The following is a 20,129-nucleotide window of genomic DNA, read 5'->3' as shown; positions in this document are numbered from 1 at the left end:
ATGAATAAATAAATAAAAATCTTTAAAAAAAAAAGACAGATGGGGAATATTATGATAGGAAGGAGGTATGCAGTTTAACATGGAAATAATTGAAGAGTAAGTATGCTCTTCTGTTTCTGGTAACAGTGGTTTGGGAAATTCTGACCAACTCTCCCCCTAAAAGCAACTAAGACATTTTTGCCAAAAAAAAGGGGGGGGTAACTAATTTTAAGAAAGACTAAATAAATGAATAGATAGTTCATGTCAATGATTAGGAAATCAACATTTTTTATTTATTTTATTTAAGATTTTATCTACTTGTTAGAGAGAGAGAGAGAGCACAAGAAGGTGGAGTGGCAGACAGAGAGAGGAGTGGGATCCCCGCTGAGCAAGGAGCTGATGCGGGACTCAGTCCCAGGACCCCAGGATCATGACCCTAGCCAAAGGCAGATGCTTAAGCGACTGGGCCACCCAGGTGTCCCCCTTTCTTTTTTTTAATTTTTTAAAAGATTTTATGTATTTGTTAGAGAGAGAGAGAGAGGAAAATCAATACTTTTTTAAAGATTTATTTATTTATTTGCGAGAGAGAGGGCAGGGGGAGGGGAGAGAGAGAGAGAGAGAATCTCAAGCAGACTTTCTGCTGAGTGCAGAGCCCAACACGGGCCTCCATCTCATGACCCTGAGATCATGACCTGAGCTGAAATCAAGAGTCAACAACTTCACTAACTGAGCCACCCAGGTGCCCTAGGAATTCAATATTTTTTATATATACTCATTCTCCCAAGTAAATCATAGATGTGGTTTATGTTAAATGTAAATCCTAACAAGAATTATGTGTATAAATTGAGAATCTGATTATAAAATATATGTAAAAGTGCAAAAAGCTAATAACCAAATCATTCTTAAAGAAGAACAAAGTTAAAGGACAGCCTATATCAAAATTATTCTAAAGACAGAGTTTAAAAAAGTGTCATACTAGCACAAAGGACAGTCAAGTAGGACCACCAGAAAAGAATAGATATCCCAGAAAGACACATATGTGAACACTTGCATTTGGGAAGGATGAATGATAACGTGACAGTTGGCCATCTATCTGGGATGAAAATGAAATTAAACATTTGTATCATACACAAAATAGTTTCAGATTATAGACCTAAATTTGAAAAGACAGTACCAGAATGCTTTTAGAAGACAATATACAGATATATATTCATAACTTCAGGGTAGGGAATATTTCCTTAGAAAAGGACACACAAAGGAAAAAAAAAAAAACTAACCATCAAGAGAATGATTAAAAAATTGACTACATTGAAATTAAAATCTTCCATTAACCACATGATATCACAAAGAGAGTGAGAAAACACAGGAGGGAAGTTCTTTCAACATACATAACTGAAAATAGCTTATATCAAAAATATATTAAAACATATGTAAGTTAATAAAAGGGTGAGGGGAGACAACTCAATAGAAATACAGACAAAAAGGCTTGAACAAATACTTCACAGAAAAGAATATCCAACTGGCCCGCAAATAAAGAAAGATTCTTTGGTTATTATTATTATTAGTTATAAAAAGCAAATTAAGGGTCGCCTGGGTGGCTCAGTTGGTTAAGCATCTGCCTTCGGCTCAGGTCATGATCCCAGGCTCTTGGGATCGAGTCCCACATCAGGCTCCCTGCTCCACGGGAAGCCTGCTTCTCCCTCTGCCTGCCGCTCCCCACTGCTTGTGCTCTCTCTCTCTCTCCCTCTCTCACTCCCGCTCTCTCTCTCTGATAAATAAATAAATAAAATCTTTAAGAAAATAAAGAAACCAAATTAAAACCCCAATGTGCTATCACTACTAACCTACCAGAAGGAATAAAATTTGCTATCTGCGAGTGTCAAATGGCTTAAAGGTTGTATAACAATAGGAACTTGTATTCACTGCTGTTAGGAGTGTGAAATTGTGCAGCCACTCTGGAAACAGTTTGGTACGATCTAGTTAAATTAGACTTGAATGACAATATTTATAGAAACTTTTTCTCAAAATAGTCCTGAAATATCCATAAAAGCAGTAAAAAAAAAGGAAACTGTCATATATATATATATATATATACACATACACAATATTATACCAATATATGACAAAATTGTGATATTATGCACAATAGCAAAAATAAACTAATTCCATCCATAAGAATATGGATGCTCTTAAAAACATAATATAGAGAAAAGAAGACTATGGGGACCAATAATTGTGTGTGTATATATATATATATATATACACACACACACACACATACACATATATAGTTAAAAACAGAACCTACTGATTAGGAATGTGTATTTGGAAAGGAAGACCATGAAGAAAAGTAACAAAATGTTTATAATAAAAGACACATTAATGATTAACCCTTAGAGAGAGAAGACATTAGGACAGGGATGAAGCCAAGTGCTAACATGCCTGGGCTGCTAGCAATGCTCTGTTTCTTGGCCCAGACTGTAGTGTATGAATGCTCATTTTATAATTTGTATTATATATATATATATATGCTATATTATAAATGTATACAAACAATACATGTAATATATCTATTTATATGTTTTTCTGTACACATTTTACAAAAAATTGTTTTAATTAAGGAAGCTTGAAAGCCGGTGGTTATGTATGGCCATACTAGAGAGCAGGGGTCTTAACCTTTTATGTGCCACAGATCATTTTGGAAATCTGATAAGGTCTATAAACCCTTTCTCTGAATGCTTTTAAATTCATTAATAAAATGCATAGGACTAAAAAGGAAGCCAATTATGTCAGAATACAGTTGTCAAAATATTATAAAGGAATTTATGATATGGTTACATATATACTTCTTTTTTAACCCCTAAATTATAAGACCTGACAGTGGCTTAGTAGCCACTATAATTTCAAACTAGAAACACACATATAGGACATTTAAGGATTTATGCAGCAACGGCAATGTGATGTAAAAATGTGTAATTTCTATTGGTGACACAGTCATGAGAACTAATACCACTGTGGTTTGTTTCCTTACATCCCTGTAATTGTAGAAAATTCTAAATTTTAGTTAGAGTTTAGTGAAAATAGAAATGTAATTTTTCTCATTCAAGTTTTGATTAGAAGCCTGGATTTCAGGAAAACCAGCCATTGCGGTCTGTCATTTTGGTGACGGGACACCTTACTGCATTTTCCCCAGTCTGGTGGAGGTTTTGCTCGATGGTTGGGTCAGAAGTAGTGCCACAAATGGAACCAAACTCACCAACACAGTGTCCGGAAACAAAAAGAAAACCTGATGGATGAAGTTGAATCCTGACACAGTGGCTTTAACAAGTAGAACAAGTGATTCAGAGAAAAACATCCCCTATCTGTATCCTGAACCACTCCAGTTGCCTCCTTGATCCCCTTAAGATATAAATCTGATGTCACATAATGCATATTTCCATTACTAGTCCTTTGATTTAAAGTTTTCAAGAAATACTTTAACAATTTGTGTTGGAATTGATTCTTCTTTACTGGAGGATAAGTAATTAAGGGGGAAAGAACATAAAAATATGAAAAGATTAGGTTTAAAATAATATGTGGAAGTAGAATAGATATAGAATATATGCTTTCAGAAAAAAATTATAAAGAATCAAAGTAAATTTAAGGTGGCATCTGCTTGGTACTCCCATTAAAATGAAAATAGATTGTTAAAAAAGATACAAAATAAGAGAAGACAATAGAGTGGTATGAAAGAGGTTTAAAGAAACACAAAAATGCCACTGACCATTTTAGAATGTCATTATAACTAATAAATAGGAGTGTTGACATTGCCAAAAATTCACTCTATGATACAGAAAATAATTTTGAGGGACTTTCCCCAAAATAACAGGAGATAGACAATGACAAAAAAGGATAACAAGAAAGCCACACAATCAAGATATTTGATACAAATAATTTATATTTCTGAATTAGAAACCAGAGAAGTGGAACAGAATCAATTTTAATATCTGTAATAACAGAAACATTCCTTGTACTGAAGAATCAAATCCTCAGTTTGAAAGACCTCACTCGCTAACAATTAAAATAAGTAAAACAAAACAACACCCAGGCATGGCATGATGATTAGTTTTCAGATAGTAGCAATTCTTTTGTTGTTGTTGTTGTTGCTTTCTTTTTTTTATTATTATGCTATGTTAATCACCATACATTACATCATTAGTTTTGATGTAGTGTGTCATGATTCATTGTTTGTGCATAACACCCAGTGCTCCACACAGAATGTGCCCTCTTTAATACCCATCACCAGGCTAACCCATCCCCCCACCCCCCTCCCCTCTAGAGCCCTCAGTTTGTTTCTCAGAGTCCATCGTCTCTCATGGTTCGTCTCCCCCTCCCATTCCCCCCCTTCATCTTTCCCTTCCTGCTCTCTTCTTCTTCTTTTTTTTTTTAAACATTATTTGTTTCAGAGTCTAAAAACACTTAAGGGAAAATAAACTAATGATTTTTAAAGGGTTATTTCACAACAACAACAAGCAAAATCTGGGTAGCCTTGGTTTTTGAACATTAAATATCAGTATCTACATCTTGAGAGAGTCATGAAATTAAAACTGTGAGTCAAAAGATCTAATCCAATCCAATTTATTCATGTTTTCTATTTAGCAGTGGAAATAAATCCTTATAAATGCAACATAGAAAGTTTCATGCAAGAAGAAAGAAGGAATGACTAATGGAAGTGATTTAGCAAATCAAGAGATTAAACAAAATACAGTTCAAGAAGAGGGAAGTCATATTTTAAAAGGATTTTTAGTGAGTGTTTAAACCATTAAAGAATTCTCTAAATAAGTAGTTGATTGATGTTGATGCGTCTATTCCCCTACCATATCCAAATACCAGATAACACATCCTAAGTAGCATATGTGCATGTGTTTGCATGTCTATATAAATGTAATAATATATTTAATATTTAAACATATATGTAATAAAATCATAGAGCACTAGAAAAATAGTAAAGAACTTTTAGAAATTTCAGAAAGAAAGTAAAGGGATTCAGGCAGACAGAAACAGAGTAAATTATAGTCCAAGCATCAGAACTAAATGCTATTCTTTCTTGGGAAGTTTAGCAAATAACCAACAATTTTTTTTAACTTAATTTAATTTTATTATGTTACTCATCATATAATACATCATTAGTTTTTGATGTAGTGATCCATGATTCATTGTTTGTGCATAACACCAAGTGCTCCATGCAGTACGTGCCCTCCTTAATACCCATCACCAACACATTTTTAAAAAATAGCTCAGGGGTGCCTGAGTGGTTCAGACAGTTAAGTGTCAGACTCTTGATTTCAGCTCAGGTCATGATCTCAGGGTTGTAAAATCAAGCCCTGTCTCAGGCTCCTCACTCAGCATGGAGTCTGCTTGAGATTCTTGCTCTCCCTCTCCTCCTGCCCATCCCCTCCTCTAAAAAATAATAAATAAAAATAAATCTTTAAAAAATAACCCAAACATCAGAAGTAGATGCTATTCTTTCTTGGGAAGCCCACAGAGAATCTTAACTTGAGACAGATGGTTTGTTCAGGTCCATCCCCATCTGCATCCCTATCCCCATCCCTTTTGTATAAAGAAAAAGAGTGAAGACAAAGACCCAAGAACTGCTCTCTAGAAGCAATGGGGGATGCAAGGGCCTGAGGAGCAGAACAGAGGCTAACTGCAGATACCCACAGTAGATGACACAGAGGGAGGATCAAGGAAAGAGTGCTGAGGGAAAGCAGTTCTCTCAAGAAGTAAATGCAGTGAGGAGCTCTCTTCTGGGCAAAGTACTCCTCACCATGGTGACTGGAGGTGAGGATCCGCACCCTGGCTGTTTCCCACCCTGATGGTCTGGATGGAGGCCTATCTATCTACTGATAGAGCTCACAGCCAGATCTCCCATCTGGAGAAGTATGGGTAGTTACAACAAGCACACAAGCATGCAAAGAAAACCGATGAAAGCTAACTGAAGTCAACCTAATCCCACCCTCAGCTAAGGGTCCTATATCCTGAAGAAAAATAGCACAATAAGAGACAGGGTGAAAAACAAATCAAACTCAAAAGAAATAGAGATGATTCAAAGAACAGAATTGAACCTACAAAAATAATCCAAGCCATATTCTTAGAGAATTTTATGAGAATATTATACCTATACATTAAGTCAAAGCTCCTACAAAAATAGAACAATCATAAAACAAGAACATTTAGGAAATTAAAATTAAGATTACACATATAAAATTTGAGGAAATTTTTTGTATGTATAGTAAAAGCAAAAGATTGTGGAAAATATGACTAAAAAGTTGTTAGAGACCTTGAAGATTAATATTGTAGATTCAATATTTATGGAATGAACAAGAATTCCAAGAGGAGAGAAAAGTGGCAATGAAATCTTATGTCATATGAGATAAAAGCTTAGAAGAGCAATTTTTCAGATTAGACGTGTAATGTTACCTACGGAAGACCACTGGGGAGTCATCACAATCAGGAGGGGCCCATCCTTCTTTACACTGACACTGGAGCTCATGGTCACACACCTAGAGAAGCAGTGATCCTATTAGTTGCCACACTAGGCTGACCACCAACCCAAGGGCCCTATTCATCAGAAACTAACCCCAACTCTGCAGCCTTTCAGCTGTCTACATAATGTATGAATCCATCATAGGAATGTCAATACCAGGTTCTTAGAAGAAATTTTTTTCATTGAACCAAACTACTGTGCATTAAGGCAAACTTAATAATTTTAATCACTTAATGCTGAAACATTACTTTAGCATCATCAAGACTGACCTAAAATTACAAAAGATTCAGCAAGCTTGAGGAAACATTTTCAAAACTTACAGCGTGTCCTTTGCACTTGGAGGAGCAATTGGTTGATTTGTAGGCTCTTTCGATATCTACACATTCTGCATTAATGCAAATCTGAAAGTGATGTGAAAAACATCAAGCTGACATCAATACCCAAAGGCTTCAGCTCTGCAAATTGCTGACTCTTTGGAATTTAGTCTTCTATTACTAGCTATGATTATTGTTATCAAACTTACCTTTTTATTAGGGAAATCACAGCATTCTTTTGGAAATAAGAAGATGAAGCTAGATAATTTTTATTGAAAAAGTTTGGAAAGTCCTCTAAAGAATAGTTCCTTACTTCACTTTATTCCTCATGGGTCATTCCCTTAATCCACCTCTTCAGTCCATACCTGAGACTGATAACTTAGCACTGAGCTAAGCTTTGTGCATGATACAAGGCACCCACTCCAAACAAAAATATTATGGAAAACATGTTAATATCACATCATCTGCAATATTATAATACCTATCATTTGTGTAAAAATAAATAGTATTGTTATTATTATCTTTATTATTATCAGGGTGGCTATCATTTATCGAGAACCTACTGATTTGGGGACAATAAAACTTACCAAGGTTTAATAACCTAGTACTAAGCACATAATAGTTACTTATTAAATAGTATTGGAGGGATGAATTCACACATGCATAACTGAATGGCATTAAGTATTGTTTTGAAAACTGTGCCCCATGAAACATAAAGAGTCCTTGAGAAGCAAACAAACAAAACAAAACAAAAAAACAAGACAAAAGAACATTTTGATTAAAGGCTACATTTTCAACTTACCTTCTTGTTTCCACACTTAGTTCCATTGGCTACCATGCCTATTTCTTGACTGTTGTCTTCAGGATCAAATGTTTTACATGTCAGGAAAGTTACTATATGTCCTCTCCAGGGCAAATTATCTGACCCACCTTGACAGAACAACTTTCCACACATGGCATCACTGAGGAAAAGCCAAATTTGTTGCAGTTGAAATACCAGAATCCAAATTATAGTCCTATGCAGTTCTAAATCAGCTCCCTGGCTATCAGTATTTAACTAATCATATTTCTCCCCATAGTAGAGACTCCTAGTTCTCCCTTTATGTCAAATTTCCCCTTATTCTTCAGTAATAGAACCACAAAGCACTAGCAAGGCACATTATTGCTCAAAAACAAAACCCACATTTCCCAGATTCCTAGGCAGCTAATTTTGGCCAATTGCCTAGTTCTGGCCAATGGGAAGGAAGCAGAATCTTATGTGTAAATCCTTGAGGAGGGCGTTACATGAAGAGTATGTCCTACTTCTCATTTTTTTCTCTTTTTGGCTTATTGGAATGCAATGGCTGTAGCTGCAGAAGCCATGATAGGCCAAGAGAAACACCTGGGAATGAAGGTCATGCTCCAGATATAAGGAGGATGGACTTCTAATATCATGGAGGGCACGTAGACAGTTTCTATTTTGTTTCAGCTAAAGTTACTTTTTTATTTTCATGAATTGCAGCAGAATAATTCTCCCAACTATAGCTGTGTCTACGTAAGGCTGAGCCTTGGGTGACACTCCAAGGCATCATGTGGAGTTACTGAAAGAACTGTCTCCCTGCAAATAAAGATGAAACAGCTCAGTACTCAGTAAAGCCATTCACTACTGCCAAGGTGAATAAAGTCAGGGCCAATAAAATTGGAGTCAGTTGCTTTATGCTGAATTCAGAGGAGGGCTGTGAAAAACTACTCTGCAAGGGACAGAATCAGATTCTCCTGATGTTTCTGGTGGCGGTTAGCAAATATGACTGAGGAGTGGAGAAAGGCACACATTCTTTCCAAACCTGAAGAGCTGTTTTTCTTGAGTCACTTAGAGCTTTATAAGGAAGGCCTACTTTCAGGTCTACTCTCCACTACAGCCAATGACCATTCAGGTCTACTCTCCACTACAGCCAATGACCATTCAGGTCTACTCTCCACTACAGCCAATGACCATTCAGGTCTACTCTCCACTACAGCCAATGACTATTCAGGTCTATTCTCCACTACAGCCAATGACTATTCAGAAGTGACTAAGAGGTCAACCTGTGGAAAGAATGACATGTTTGTGCCTCTAGTTGCAGAAATGATCCAGGGATCATACAGTCATTCAGGACAATGTGTGTGCATGCTAACAGAAGGAAGTGGAACCACCTTACGCTCTTTCCCGCTCGCTACCTCTCGAACTACATATTGGCTCCCAGAAAACACACACATTGCTTTTTACATAACTGTTTTCCCTTTTGAATCTACCCTGATTTCTTAGAAAGGAGAGGCCATGGAATATTATTATCCTTTAGGCTCAGACTCTCCAAGGGATGACACTACGTCCAAAGTATAGTTTGGTAATACTTATCATCTGGAAAAACCACTGTTTAAAAGAAAAACTTTGAGAAATGTTTATCTTGTTCAGTCTCTTGTTATACATTACTTAGTATGTGTGAAATTTGGAGAAGGCACTAAGTTTAACCTATTATAATTTGAATTTTAAAGGTCACCTTAAAATTGTAGAACCACAAAAATCTTATACAAAAATCTCAAGTCCATTGCTCATGATATTCTAGAAATTTTTTTTCCAGAATATCCATACAAAAAGTAAAACAAGCTCTCCAGGCGAATTGTCAATCTTTTCTCTTACTGTATTTTTTTCTTTCTGTAATGCCACGACAAGCTTAAACAAAACTATACAAGCATTGTATTGGTTATTCCTCTGAGTAGATAAATATTTCTACTCCTAGAATCATAACAAAATACCTAGATGGAAAAGTGCCTAACGTATATTGAAAAATTCATGTATAGACTTCCATACAGGCCCATTCACTGCTGCTGCATGTTCCATCCACACAGTCACTCAATTTCACGATGACTGTACTTGATGTCCTCCAAAGCACCCACCATGAGGGACTGGAAAAAAGAGTTTATTTCTTATTCGTCTTTTAACTTAGTGCCTAGTCTAAAACACAGCACATGATAGTTCATGAATGCTGACTAAACGAATGATGTCCAAATTAACTTTTGCTTTAATTGGAATAAATCAGAACATGTGTCTGAAAGTGAATGATTTCTCTGGTCTGAGGAGCGGGAAGGTTCAAACAAGGCCACTCACCTTGCTTTGCAGGGAATGCGTGTGTCGTCCACTTTGCGACAGTACCCATACCTTGACCCACCTTCATTCCTGCTATAACATGATTTGTCTGCAACCTTGGTCCCTGAAACCAGGCATGGTGAGTAGGGACATATTAGAAAAGAAAAGAGATAAGATACTCAATGCTACAAAGGATTAATGAAATATAAAATTAATGAAATATATAGCATGAGAAATACTATTCTGGCATAATCCCATTGGACATTGTCAGAAATATAGGCTGCAATAGTTTGTTATTGAGAAACATGGCTAGAAATTAAAATAATCCTTTAGGGGTGCCTGGGTGGCTCAGTTGGTTAAACATGGGACTCTTGATTTTGGTTCAGGTCATGATCTCAGGGTTGTAAGATCGAGCCCCGGAACAGGCTCCTCACTCAGCTTGGAGTCTGTTTAAGATCCTTCCCCTCTCCCTCTGCCTCTCTCCCCCTCACGTACTCTCTCTCTAAATAAATAAATAAAATCTTTTAAAAAATACAATAAAATAACCCTTCATATATTTAAATTTTGAATAATGGCCATCTAAATATTTGGAAATGTGGTTGATTTGCTGAAGATTTAAAAAAATCCATCTAAATATGAAGACTTAGCTAGGAGAGCCACAATCCTTATATTAACATCTCGCAGGCAGACATTGGGATGCTCTTCTGCTAATACTTGCTCTGTCACAATTACTTGCTATGCTTAGTCAAACTTCTGCTTTGTGCAGGCACCACATATTTAATTTCTCAGGCGATCTTCCTTAGATCCTCATCAGATAAGCAATAGAACACAGTGGTTAAGAGCTCAGGAGCTAAGTTGCAGCTGTGTGACCTTGGCCAAGTGCCTTAACCTCTTGGTTTATCTGTAAACCTGAATCATTTTAAATGAATTTCATGTTTCAATGTCCAAGATGATAAAATAAGTTTTATTATCATATTTTCTTAATTATTTGATCTCAGTAACATTTATAGGCTCATTATTATAATAAAATATCTACACTGAAAATATTGAATAGTTGGGCATGAATAATAAGGAAAAAGCATATTCCTAATCCCAAACTTCAGAGTTATTACGGCTAATATTGTAGAAAGTATCATTCATACACCTGGTACCATGCTGCTTCCCAAATAACAGTATACTTGTGCTTTCCCCAGGCACTAAATATTAAGCAGTTTCATAGCTGTAAAAGCTGCACTGAAGAAATACTATATAACTTATTTGACTGAGGCTTATTCTTGGACTTTGAGATGTTTCCCAATTATCCGTTATTAATTTTAAAAGTGCTGGCTGAAAAATCCCTTGTGAAAAAAATATTCCGGAATACACTTGCTGGGGAAAGCAGTACATTTTCTTTTTAAGTTGTACATACATTTTTCCAATTCATCCTGGAAAGACTGTCCTAATTCATGCTCTTACCAGACTGTATAAAACCAGGTGTTTTGCCACATCTTCACTGACACTGAGGATTAACTGTAACAACGTGTTGCCAATTTGACAAGTGTTGAAGGAATCAACTTTTCATTCATATTTCTTACTATATTGGCATTTCCTGACACATCAATGTGTCAGTACTTCATACTTCTTGCTAGTAAGTTAGAATGACTTTAATGGTTTTTGGACATTTGGACTTCTTTATGACAAATTGCCTGTTAATGCCTTGGTCGCATTTTCAATATTTGGAATTGCAAATGATTTATAGAAATGACTTGATATCAGAGAGAGTGATCTCCCTCCTTATATATAAGACTTTTCAAACTCTGAAGATTAATTTGAAATAAATTGTGATCCCTTAGGAATTACAAAATTTGGAATTTTATTTAGGCCAATCTGTTCTCTGATCTTTTATATGGGCTACCTTTAAATGTGTGATTTAAAAGATCTTTCCTCTTCCAATAAAAGATAAATATGTTCAACATTAATTCAATAATTTTGAACATTTACAAAAGTCAGGCAATGTGCTGGGACACACTGGGAATACAGTTGTGAACAAAATACACAGTGTCTAGGTACTGGGAAATTTAGAGATTTGCAGGGGAGGCAGATAGTGAAGGGTCAGGCAAAAGGAGAAGGTAATAGTATTTACTGCAGTGATTTATCACCAGATAATAAAGGGGATGCTCAGAGCTTCAACTCTGTGCAGAAGATTTTCTTTCCCTAGTTTCTGCTATATACCAAAGTTAGTCAAGAAAGCACAGAGTCTCGGGGCACCTGGGTGGCTCAGTCGTTAAGCGTCTGCCTTCGGCTCAGGTCATGATCCCAGGGTCCTGGGATCGAGCCCCACATCAGGCTCCCTGCTCAGGCGGGAGCCTGCTTCTCCTCTCCCACTCCCCCTGCTTGTGTTCCCTCTCTCGCTATGTCTCTCTCTGTCAAATAAATAAATAAAAACTTTAAAAAAAAAAAAAAGAAAGCACAGAGTCTCTCTTTAACCCACACAAACATCTTTGTTTCCACCTGTAACTTAGCATGTGAGTCTGCATTACCTGTAAGCGGGAGGGTTGCTGAGGCCAGATTCCTGCACGCCAGTGCACCTGCCCATGCACCCATGGTATTAAGCTATGCTCCTCAAATTGTGTCTCAGCCCACCCTTGCCTGATACAAAGAATTTATTTTAATTCAGGAATTTTTCTAAGTTCTAATCCCTGTATTTCTCAGGTTTCCTTTTTACTGGGTATATTGTGAAAGACTGATTTTTGTTGCTTTCCTTTATCTTGTTTTATGTATATTTTCAGGAATTATGAAAAGTTCCTGGCATGTGATAACCATCTTCAAGTATTTTTAGGAATATGTATTTTCCCTGTAAAAAATTCCCTTCAGTCATTTAAGGAATGTGCGCAATGGACATCATATCCAGAAAGTCCAAAGAACTGATATTTTTTTATATTGCCTTTCTGATCAAGGTTGTTTAGTACAATTTAAGTTTTAGTTTACAGTTTTGGAGATTGTTAAGTTTTATTTTTAATTTATTTTTTGTGGTATATCAGAGAATATGGCTTCTAAAATTCTAGTATTGGGGCAAAATAAGCATTTAAGAGATTTCACTTTTCCACATTGCTCATCTGCATTCCCACAGTCCTTTTTTTTCCCTCCCCCTTCCCTTATGCTCTGCCCATCTCCCAGCACTCCTGCCACCCCTACACACACACTCACACACGGACACATACACAGACACACACACACACAGAGACACACGGACACATACACGGACACACACACAGAGACACACACGGACACACACGGACACACACAGACACACACACACACACACAGAGACACACGGACACATACACGGACACACACACAGAGACATACACGGACACACACGGACACACACGGACACACACACACGGACACACACACATGGACATATACACAGACACACACACAAAAACACACACACAGACATACACAGAGACACATACAGAGACACACACGGACACACACACACGGACACACACACAGAGACACACACACAGACACACATGGACACACACACAGACACACACGGACATATACACAGAGACACACACACACACAGACACATACACAGAGACACACACACAAACACACATACAGACACATACACAGAGACACACACACACACACAGACACACACAGAGACTTCTAAGGGTGTACTTATCTGAGAAGGATCTTGATTAGGGTTGTCAGATAAAGTACCGGATATCCAGTTAAATTTATTTATTTAAATTTCAGTAGTTAACATACAGTGTTATATTAGTTTCAGGTGTACAATAGAGCGATTCAACACTTCCATACAACACCCAGTGCTCATCACAGCTAGTGTACCCGTTAATCCCCATCCCCTATCTCACCCATCTCCCCCAACCAACGCCCCCTGGTAACCATCAGTGTGTTCTCCATAGCTAAGAGTCTGTTTTTTGGCTTGCCTGTCTCTTTTTTTTCCTGCTTTGTTTGTTTTGTTTCTTAAATTCCACAAATAAGTGAAATCATGTGGTAGGTCTTTCTCTGACTTATTTTGCTTAGCATAATACACTCTATCTCCATCCATGTCATTGCAAATGACAAGATTCATTCTTTTATGGCTGAGTAATACTCCTCTCCCTATTTATTTATATTATATAAATAGATCTACATATATTTACTTATATATATTTACTTATATATGTAGATCTATTTATATATACATATTAATATGTCACATCCTCTTTATCCATTCATCAGTCGATGGACACCTGGGCTACTTCCATATCTTAGCTATTGTAGATAATGCCACTATAAACATCAGAATTCATGTATCCCTTTGAATTAGTATTTTTGTATTCTTTGGGTAAATACCTAGTAGTGCAATTATTAGATCATAGGGTTGTTCTATTTGTGACTTTTTGAGGAATCTCCATACTCTTCTCCACAGTGGTTGCATCAGTTTGCATTCCCACCAACAGTGCAAGAGGGTTCCCCTTTCTCTACATCCTCGCCAGCACTTGTCCTTTCTTGTGTTGTTGATTTTAGCCATTCTGACAGGTGTGAGGAGGTATCTCATTGTAGTTTTGATTTGCATTTCCTTGATGATGAGTGATGTTGAGCATCTCTTCATGTGTCTGTTGGCCATTTGCATGTTTTCTTTGGAAAAATGTCTATTCATGTCTTCTGCCCATTTTATAACCAGATGATTTGTTTTTGGGGTGTTAAGTTTTATAAATTCTTTATGCATTTTGAATACTAACCCTTTATCAGATATGCCATTTGTAAATATCTTCTCCCATTCCATAGGTTGCCTTTTAGCTTTGTTGATTGTTTCCTTCACTGTGTGGAAGCTTTTTATTTTGATGAAGCTCCAATAGTTTATTTTTTGCATTTGTTTCCCTTGTCTCTGGAGATATGTCTAGAAAGAAGTTTCTCTGGCTGATGTCAAAGAGGTTACTGCCTGTGTTTTCCTCTGGGATTTTTATGGTTTCAAGTCTCACACATAGGTCTTTAAACCATTCTGAATTTATTTTTGAGTATGGTGTAAGAAAGTGGTCCAGTTTCATTCTTCTGCATGTTGCTGTCCAATTTCCCCCACACCATTTGTTGAAGAGAGTTTTTCCCATTGGATAACCTTTCCTGCTTTACCCAGTTAAACTTGAATTTCAAATAAAGTTTTCTTAGTATAAGCTTACCTCCAGTATTTCATGAGACATACTGATACTAAAAAAAAAAAAAAAAATGTTAATCTGGAATTCAAATTCAAATTGACTGGTCCATCCTTATTTTTATTTGTTGAATCTAGAAATCCCCAAATTGACCTTATGTCTTAAAATGCACTCATCCAAGATTTGGAGCTGTAGCGCAGTTTCCAAGAAAGAAGGTTGGGATAGAATACTACTTTGGCCATGATTAAACACTGTCATCTGTTATAACACGGTAACATGATTTTTCTTTTTATGTGACTAGAGAGAGGCAGGAATGCCCATAACACTGGGGCTTGTCCTCCTACCTGGTCCCCACAGGTGGGTGCACTGCTCCTGCAGCGTGGGGCACATCCCCATCAAGCAGTAGCCCTCTCCGTTTTGGCAGGGAAAGCCATTGACTCGGAATCTATTATCAGGGCAAATACCAGATTTGCCATCACACATTTCTGGCAGGTCACACTCATCTTTTGCTGGTCTGCACACTGCACCACCCTTTTTAAACTGCAGGGAAAGAAAAATGAAGAGAAGGCTTTTTTCTATCTGACTTACTCTAATATCTCAAATTAATGCAAATAATATTTTCCCTTTGGCCTTTTTTTGGCAAGGTAGTTAGAGGCATCATTCTATTGTAGCTTACATCTGCACTGCATAAACTAAAGACATCTCCTATTATATCACTTCTATTGACTTCTGCCAATGGCCTGAGTTTTTAAGTAATCAATATTTCTGAATTTATGGTGCAAGCACTATAGAATATCAATGAGAAAAGTGCAGAAGGAAACCAAGCCTCATCTTAGATGCAAAGAAGGGATTTATTTTTTCCTTTGTTAAAGGCATCTTTGTCAGGATTTTCAAGATTTACACCTGCAACTTTAGAGATTTATTGGCAAAGTGAATCTTCTGTATTAAGGAAGCACCAGATCAGCGTGCTCTGAGACTTTCCCAGGCATCATGTTTCCTAATCCTTAATTCCTTTTATTGTATGCTCAAATGTTTCTTTTCAATTCACTTCTTCCTATGAAATGATTTCTTATGGGGGAGAAATAACTGGATGTGCATTTGATGTATTAATTCCTTGCAATTTATTCCTGCAAATCTTGCTCTTACTGCCTGAGAGAAACCTTAGACAACTTCTGCCATTTATGCAGATCTGAAGAGGCCTGTATGGGTACTGGAAGCATATCTTTCCCTAGTTGAGGTGAGCAAGCATGTTTCCCTATATCATCAGAAAACTTTCAGTATCTTAACATTGATGACAGAATGGAATCCAAAATTTAATTAGATCATACATGACCTTCCAAATTCAACCCCCGCTGCTCCAGCCAGACAAGCTTTCTTACCAGAGCCATGCTTATACCTCCTGATCCAACTTTATTCCTTCCCTCAGCCTCCTCATTTAGGAGTGTTTTTCTCTTTTTGTCTACTTATCTAAAATCTACGCCTTACTCTAAGACTAGTGACAGCCTCATTTTCCACGAAGCCTCCTCTGACGTCTTCAGGGCACATTGTTGCCTTTTCTTCCTACACATGGTGGGAAGAGCCTTGAATTTGGATTTGGAAGATATGGGTTTAAATCTTGGCTCTGCCAGGGGCTAGGTGTATGCCTTAGAAAAGGGACCTAATCTCTCTGAAAATCCATTTCCCCATCTAATATTTCCTTTACAGAGTCATTATGGAACTTAAGTGAAAATTTAAGTGGAAAGCATTACACAAAGGGCATATATCCTTATAATGTCTACCTGGGCATTTAATCATGCACTATATTTTCATCTGTTTCAGGTATGTATATCATTACCCTAAAGAAACAGCATGTTCTTTGAAGTCAAAAACTACTTTTTTTGTTAATTTCCCACAATTTCCAACAAATAGCATTTAATCAACACTTGTTGAATACGACTTAAGTTCTCAAACTTTCTTCCTTTTGGCCTCTTTTATTTCTTTCCTCTCCTTCTGACATTAAAAAAAAAAAAATTCCCCAATACTACCTATAACCTGGTATGCCATCTATCTACACATTCCTTCTGCAAACAGTTCTTGAGCATTTAAAATGTATGAAACTGGGGCGTCTGGGTGGCTCAGATGGTTAAGCGTCTGCCTTCGGCTCAGGTCATGATCCCGGGGTCCTGGGATCGAGTCCCGCATCAGGCTCCCTGCTCCTTGGGAGCCTGCTTCTCCCTCTGCTTCTCTCTCTCTCTCTCTCTCTCTCTCCGTCTCTCATGAATAAATAAATAAAATCTTTAATAAAAAAATGTATGAAACTCTGTGGTAGTTGAGGATGAATCAGTCTCTTGCCCTCAGAAGTCAGTCTAACTAAGGAAACAGGCATATAAACAAATAATCATAATAGAGAATTCCTTGCAACAATAGAAGGTAAAATCCTAAACTTGAACATGAAAGGCAAGTCAATACGCCCCACAGAGAAAATGACACAGAATCCTTACTTTATGTCTGTTTTCTAAGAAATTCACCCTGAAGTGACTTCAAAGTCTAAAGATAGGGGAGACCCCACATTACTTAAAACAAAAGCTTTAAGTGTTATGCTGAGTGAAATAAGTTAATCAGAGAAAGTCATGTATCATATGACCTCACTGATATGAGGAATTCTTAATCTCAGGAAACAAACTGAGGGTTGCTGGAGTGGTGGGGGGTGGGAGGGATGGGGTGGCTGGGTGATAGACATGGGGGAGGGTATGTGCTATGGTGAGCGCTGTGAATTGTGCAAGACTGTTGAATCACAGATCTGTACCTCTGAATGAAATAATACATTATATATTTAAAGAAAAAAAAAGAAGATAGCAGAAGGGGAAGAATGAAGGGGGCGGAAATTGGAGGGGGAGATGAACCATGAGAGATGATGGACTCTGAAAAACAGAGGGTTCTAGAGGGGAGGGGGGTAGGAGGATGGGTTAGCCTGGTGGAGAGTATTAAAGAGGGAATGTTCTACATGGAGCACTGGGTGTTATACACAAACAATGAATCATGGAACACTACATCAAAAACTAATGATGTACTGTATGGTGATTAACATAATAAAATTTAAAAAAAAAAGAAAAAAGAAAGAGAAAAACAAAAGCTTTTCCACTGAACCTATTTTTAAAGGAATATGCAACCAGTTATGAGATTTGGTGCAAGAAGGCTCTGTGGCATCAGATGCAGCGGCAGATATTGTTCCCCAGCATTGGTTTTGGAACAGGTCGTATTTGGAGTTTGCCATTCAGTGGGTCTATTATGTTGCACATTTTCTATTCTGAGCTTCTGTTCCTTCAAGAGCAAAATGAGATAATAATACCTAATTCAAAGGGATGTTGGGGGATCAAATAGCCCATGTTTATAAACACTCATATATAAATGGTAGGCAGCATTATTTTATAGACAGAAAACTAGTGCTTTGCTATTTTATTTAACATAATCACTGAGATTTTAATATAGAAAAATAAACAGTAATCATAATTATTAAAATAAAATAAAATAATAATCTTACCTGGCATTTTTCACAGCATTCTCCTAATGCACATTGAAAACTTGCTTTGATTTTACAAGTTTTAGCATCACAGCAAATGTTGGTACATTCCTGAGAAATACCAGAAACAAATGCAAATGCCAGATTGGGTCTCAATTTTTTGCTCTTGTTTCACTACAATTCATAATATATTTTTTTATCATACAGATCCTACTGTGATATAGTCTGAAAATAATTTTCAGGAAAATAAAAGATAGAACAAAGTTCAACATTAGAAAAACAGATTTTGGAGCCACTGGTGATTTGTCACATATCTGAAGTCTACTGACATCTTTTTAAATTTGAGTATCTCTTCTAGTTCACTCAGCCTCCCAGGGTAGTACTGAAAATGATCTATTTTTGGTAAAATATGAAAGAAAACAAAAGGAAAAAGGATATTTTTTTAAAATAAAATTTATACGCAACTAATGAATCATTGAAAACTACATTAAAAACTAATGATGTACTACTATATGCTGGTTAATTGAACATAATAAGAAAAAAAATTTAAAAAGCACAACTGCTGACTGCGGAACTTTTCAGAGCCTTTAATACACAAGGCTCACTGTGACTTTCCAGAGGCAAATAGTATGTGTAACATTTCTTAAGTTTATCTGAGCAATAAACCTGTTATTCAAGGAAAATAAAATAAAATAAAATAAAATTTATCTAAATAGTTAAAAACATAATTAGTTGAGCTCATCAATTTTGTACCTATCCAGCAGCAAAATTAATCTCTAGGACACGTACTAAAAATCTAGAAGTATAGTTCTTTATGCAATTTTGACATTTAATTCAACTCTGCATAAAGCAATAGGCTGTGTCTTGCTCTCCCCACCTTGTTTCTGAGAAATCAGTCAACTGCATGAGGCTTTGAGGAAGCTCCTACTTTGGAAACTTCCTCCTATAGCTGTTTAGGTTCCCTAAGAGAATTACAACTTTTTAGGGTTAAAACTCTTGCTCTTATTTCAAATATAAACATCATCTTGGAAAAATTCCTCTTTCTCATAGAATGAATACATTTGTGGTCGTATTTTGAAATTACTGAAGAGATGACCCCTTGAAGCCTTGACATGTCACTCATATTAAGTGTTGATAAAATGGAGACAAAGATCCCATTCAGAACCCTGGCTGCCTTGTCAATAGGGTGGGATCAGGCTAGGACTCCTAATGGTACAAACTCTTAAGTCACAAAGAGAAGAACTAAATCTCAGTGCAAGATGTCCCCAGGACTGCCAAAACAAACACCTGAGTCTTCATCTTGGCCTCTCCCTCTACCAGCTCCGTGACCTTGGGCAAGCCATTTACACCCTCTGAGCGTTATTGTGGTGTTGACCCTAAAGTAACGGCTCAGCAGGTTGTAGCCACATAAGAAAAGTGAAGTTATTTCTGCCAGAAGGAGAGGGAGGAGGATACAAAGCCCAGTTGTTGAGTGGTTCTTAAAAATCAGGAAATGGGGAAAGAACACCAAGAAGGAAATTAGGAAGGTCTGCTAAGCAATGCAGTAGTCATTGTTAGA

At 36.9% G+C, this 20,129-nt stretch overlaps 1 protein-coding gene across 1 annotated transcript in view; it reads right to left on the bottom strand.

Moving 5' to 3' along the window:
- The window catches only part of ADAM28 (ADAM metallopeptidase domain 28), a 123,196-nt gene that overhangs the window by 39,154 nt on the left and 63,913 nt on the right, over positions 1–20,129 (bottom strand). The window contains exons 13-18 of the mRNA XM_088021319.1: positions 18,593–18,682; positions 15,417–15,612; positions 9,944–10,046; positions 7,622–7,781; positions 6,826–6,906; positions 6,443–6,521 (exon numbers count right to left, since the gene is read on the bottom strand). Of these exons, the coding sequence (XP_087877445.1) occupies positions 6,443–6,521; positions 6,826–6,906; positions 7,622–7,781; positions 9,944–10,046; positions 15,417–15,612; positions 18,593–18,682 (709 nt within the window). The remainder of the gene's footprint in view (positions 1–6,442; positions 6,522–6,825; positions 6,907–7,621; positions 7,782–9,943; positions 10,047–15,416; positions 15,613–18,592; positions 18,683–20,129) is intronic.

The sequence above is a fragment of the Eumetopias jubatus genome, unplaced genomic scaffold (assembly GCF_037043125.1).
Source record: "Eumetopias jubatus isolate StellerSeaLion01/CBP00866 unplaced genomic scaffold, mEumJub1_p1.0 scaffold_2, whole genome shotgun sequence".
NCBI lineage: Eukaryota > Metazoa > Chordata > Mammalia > Carnivora > Otariidae > Eumetopias > Eumetopias jubatus.
Note: the sequence above shows the minus strand (reverse complement) of the source record. Positions and strands in the feature narration are given on the sequence as shown.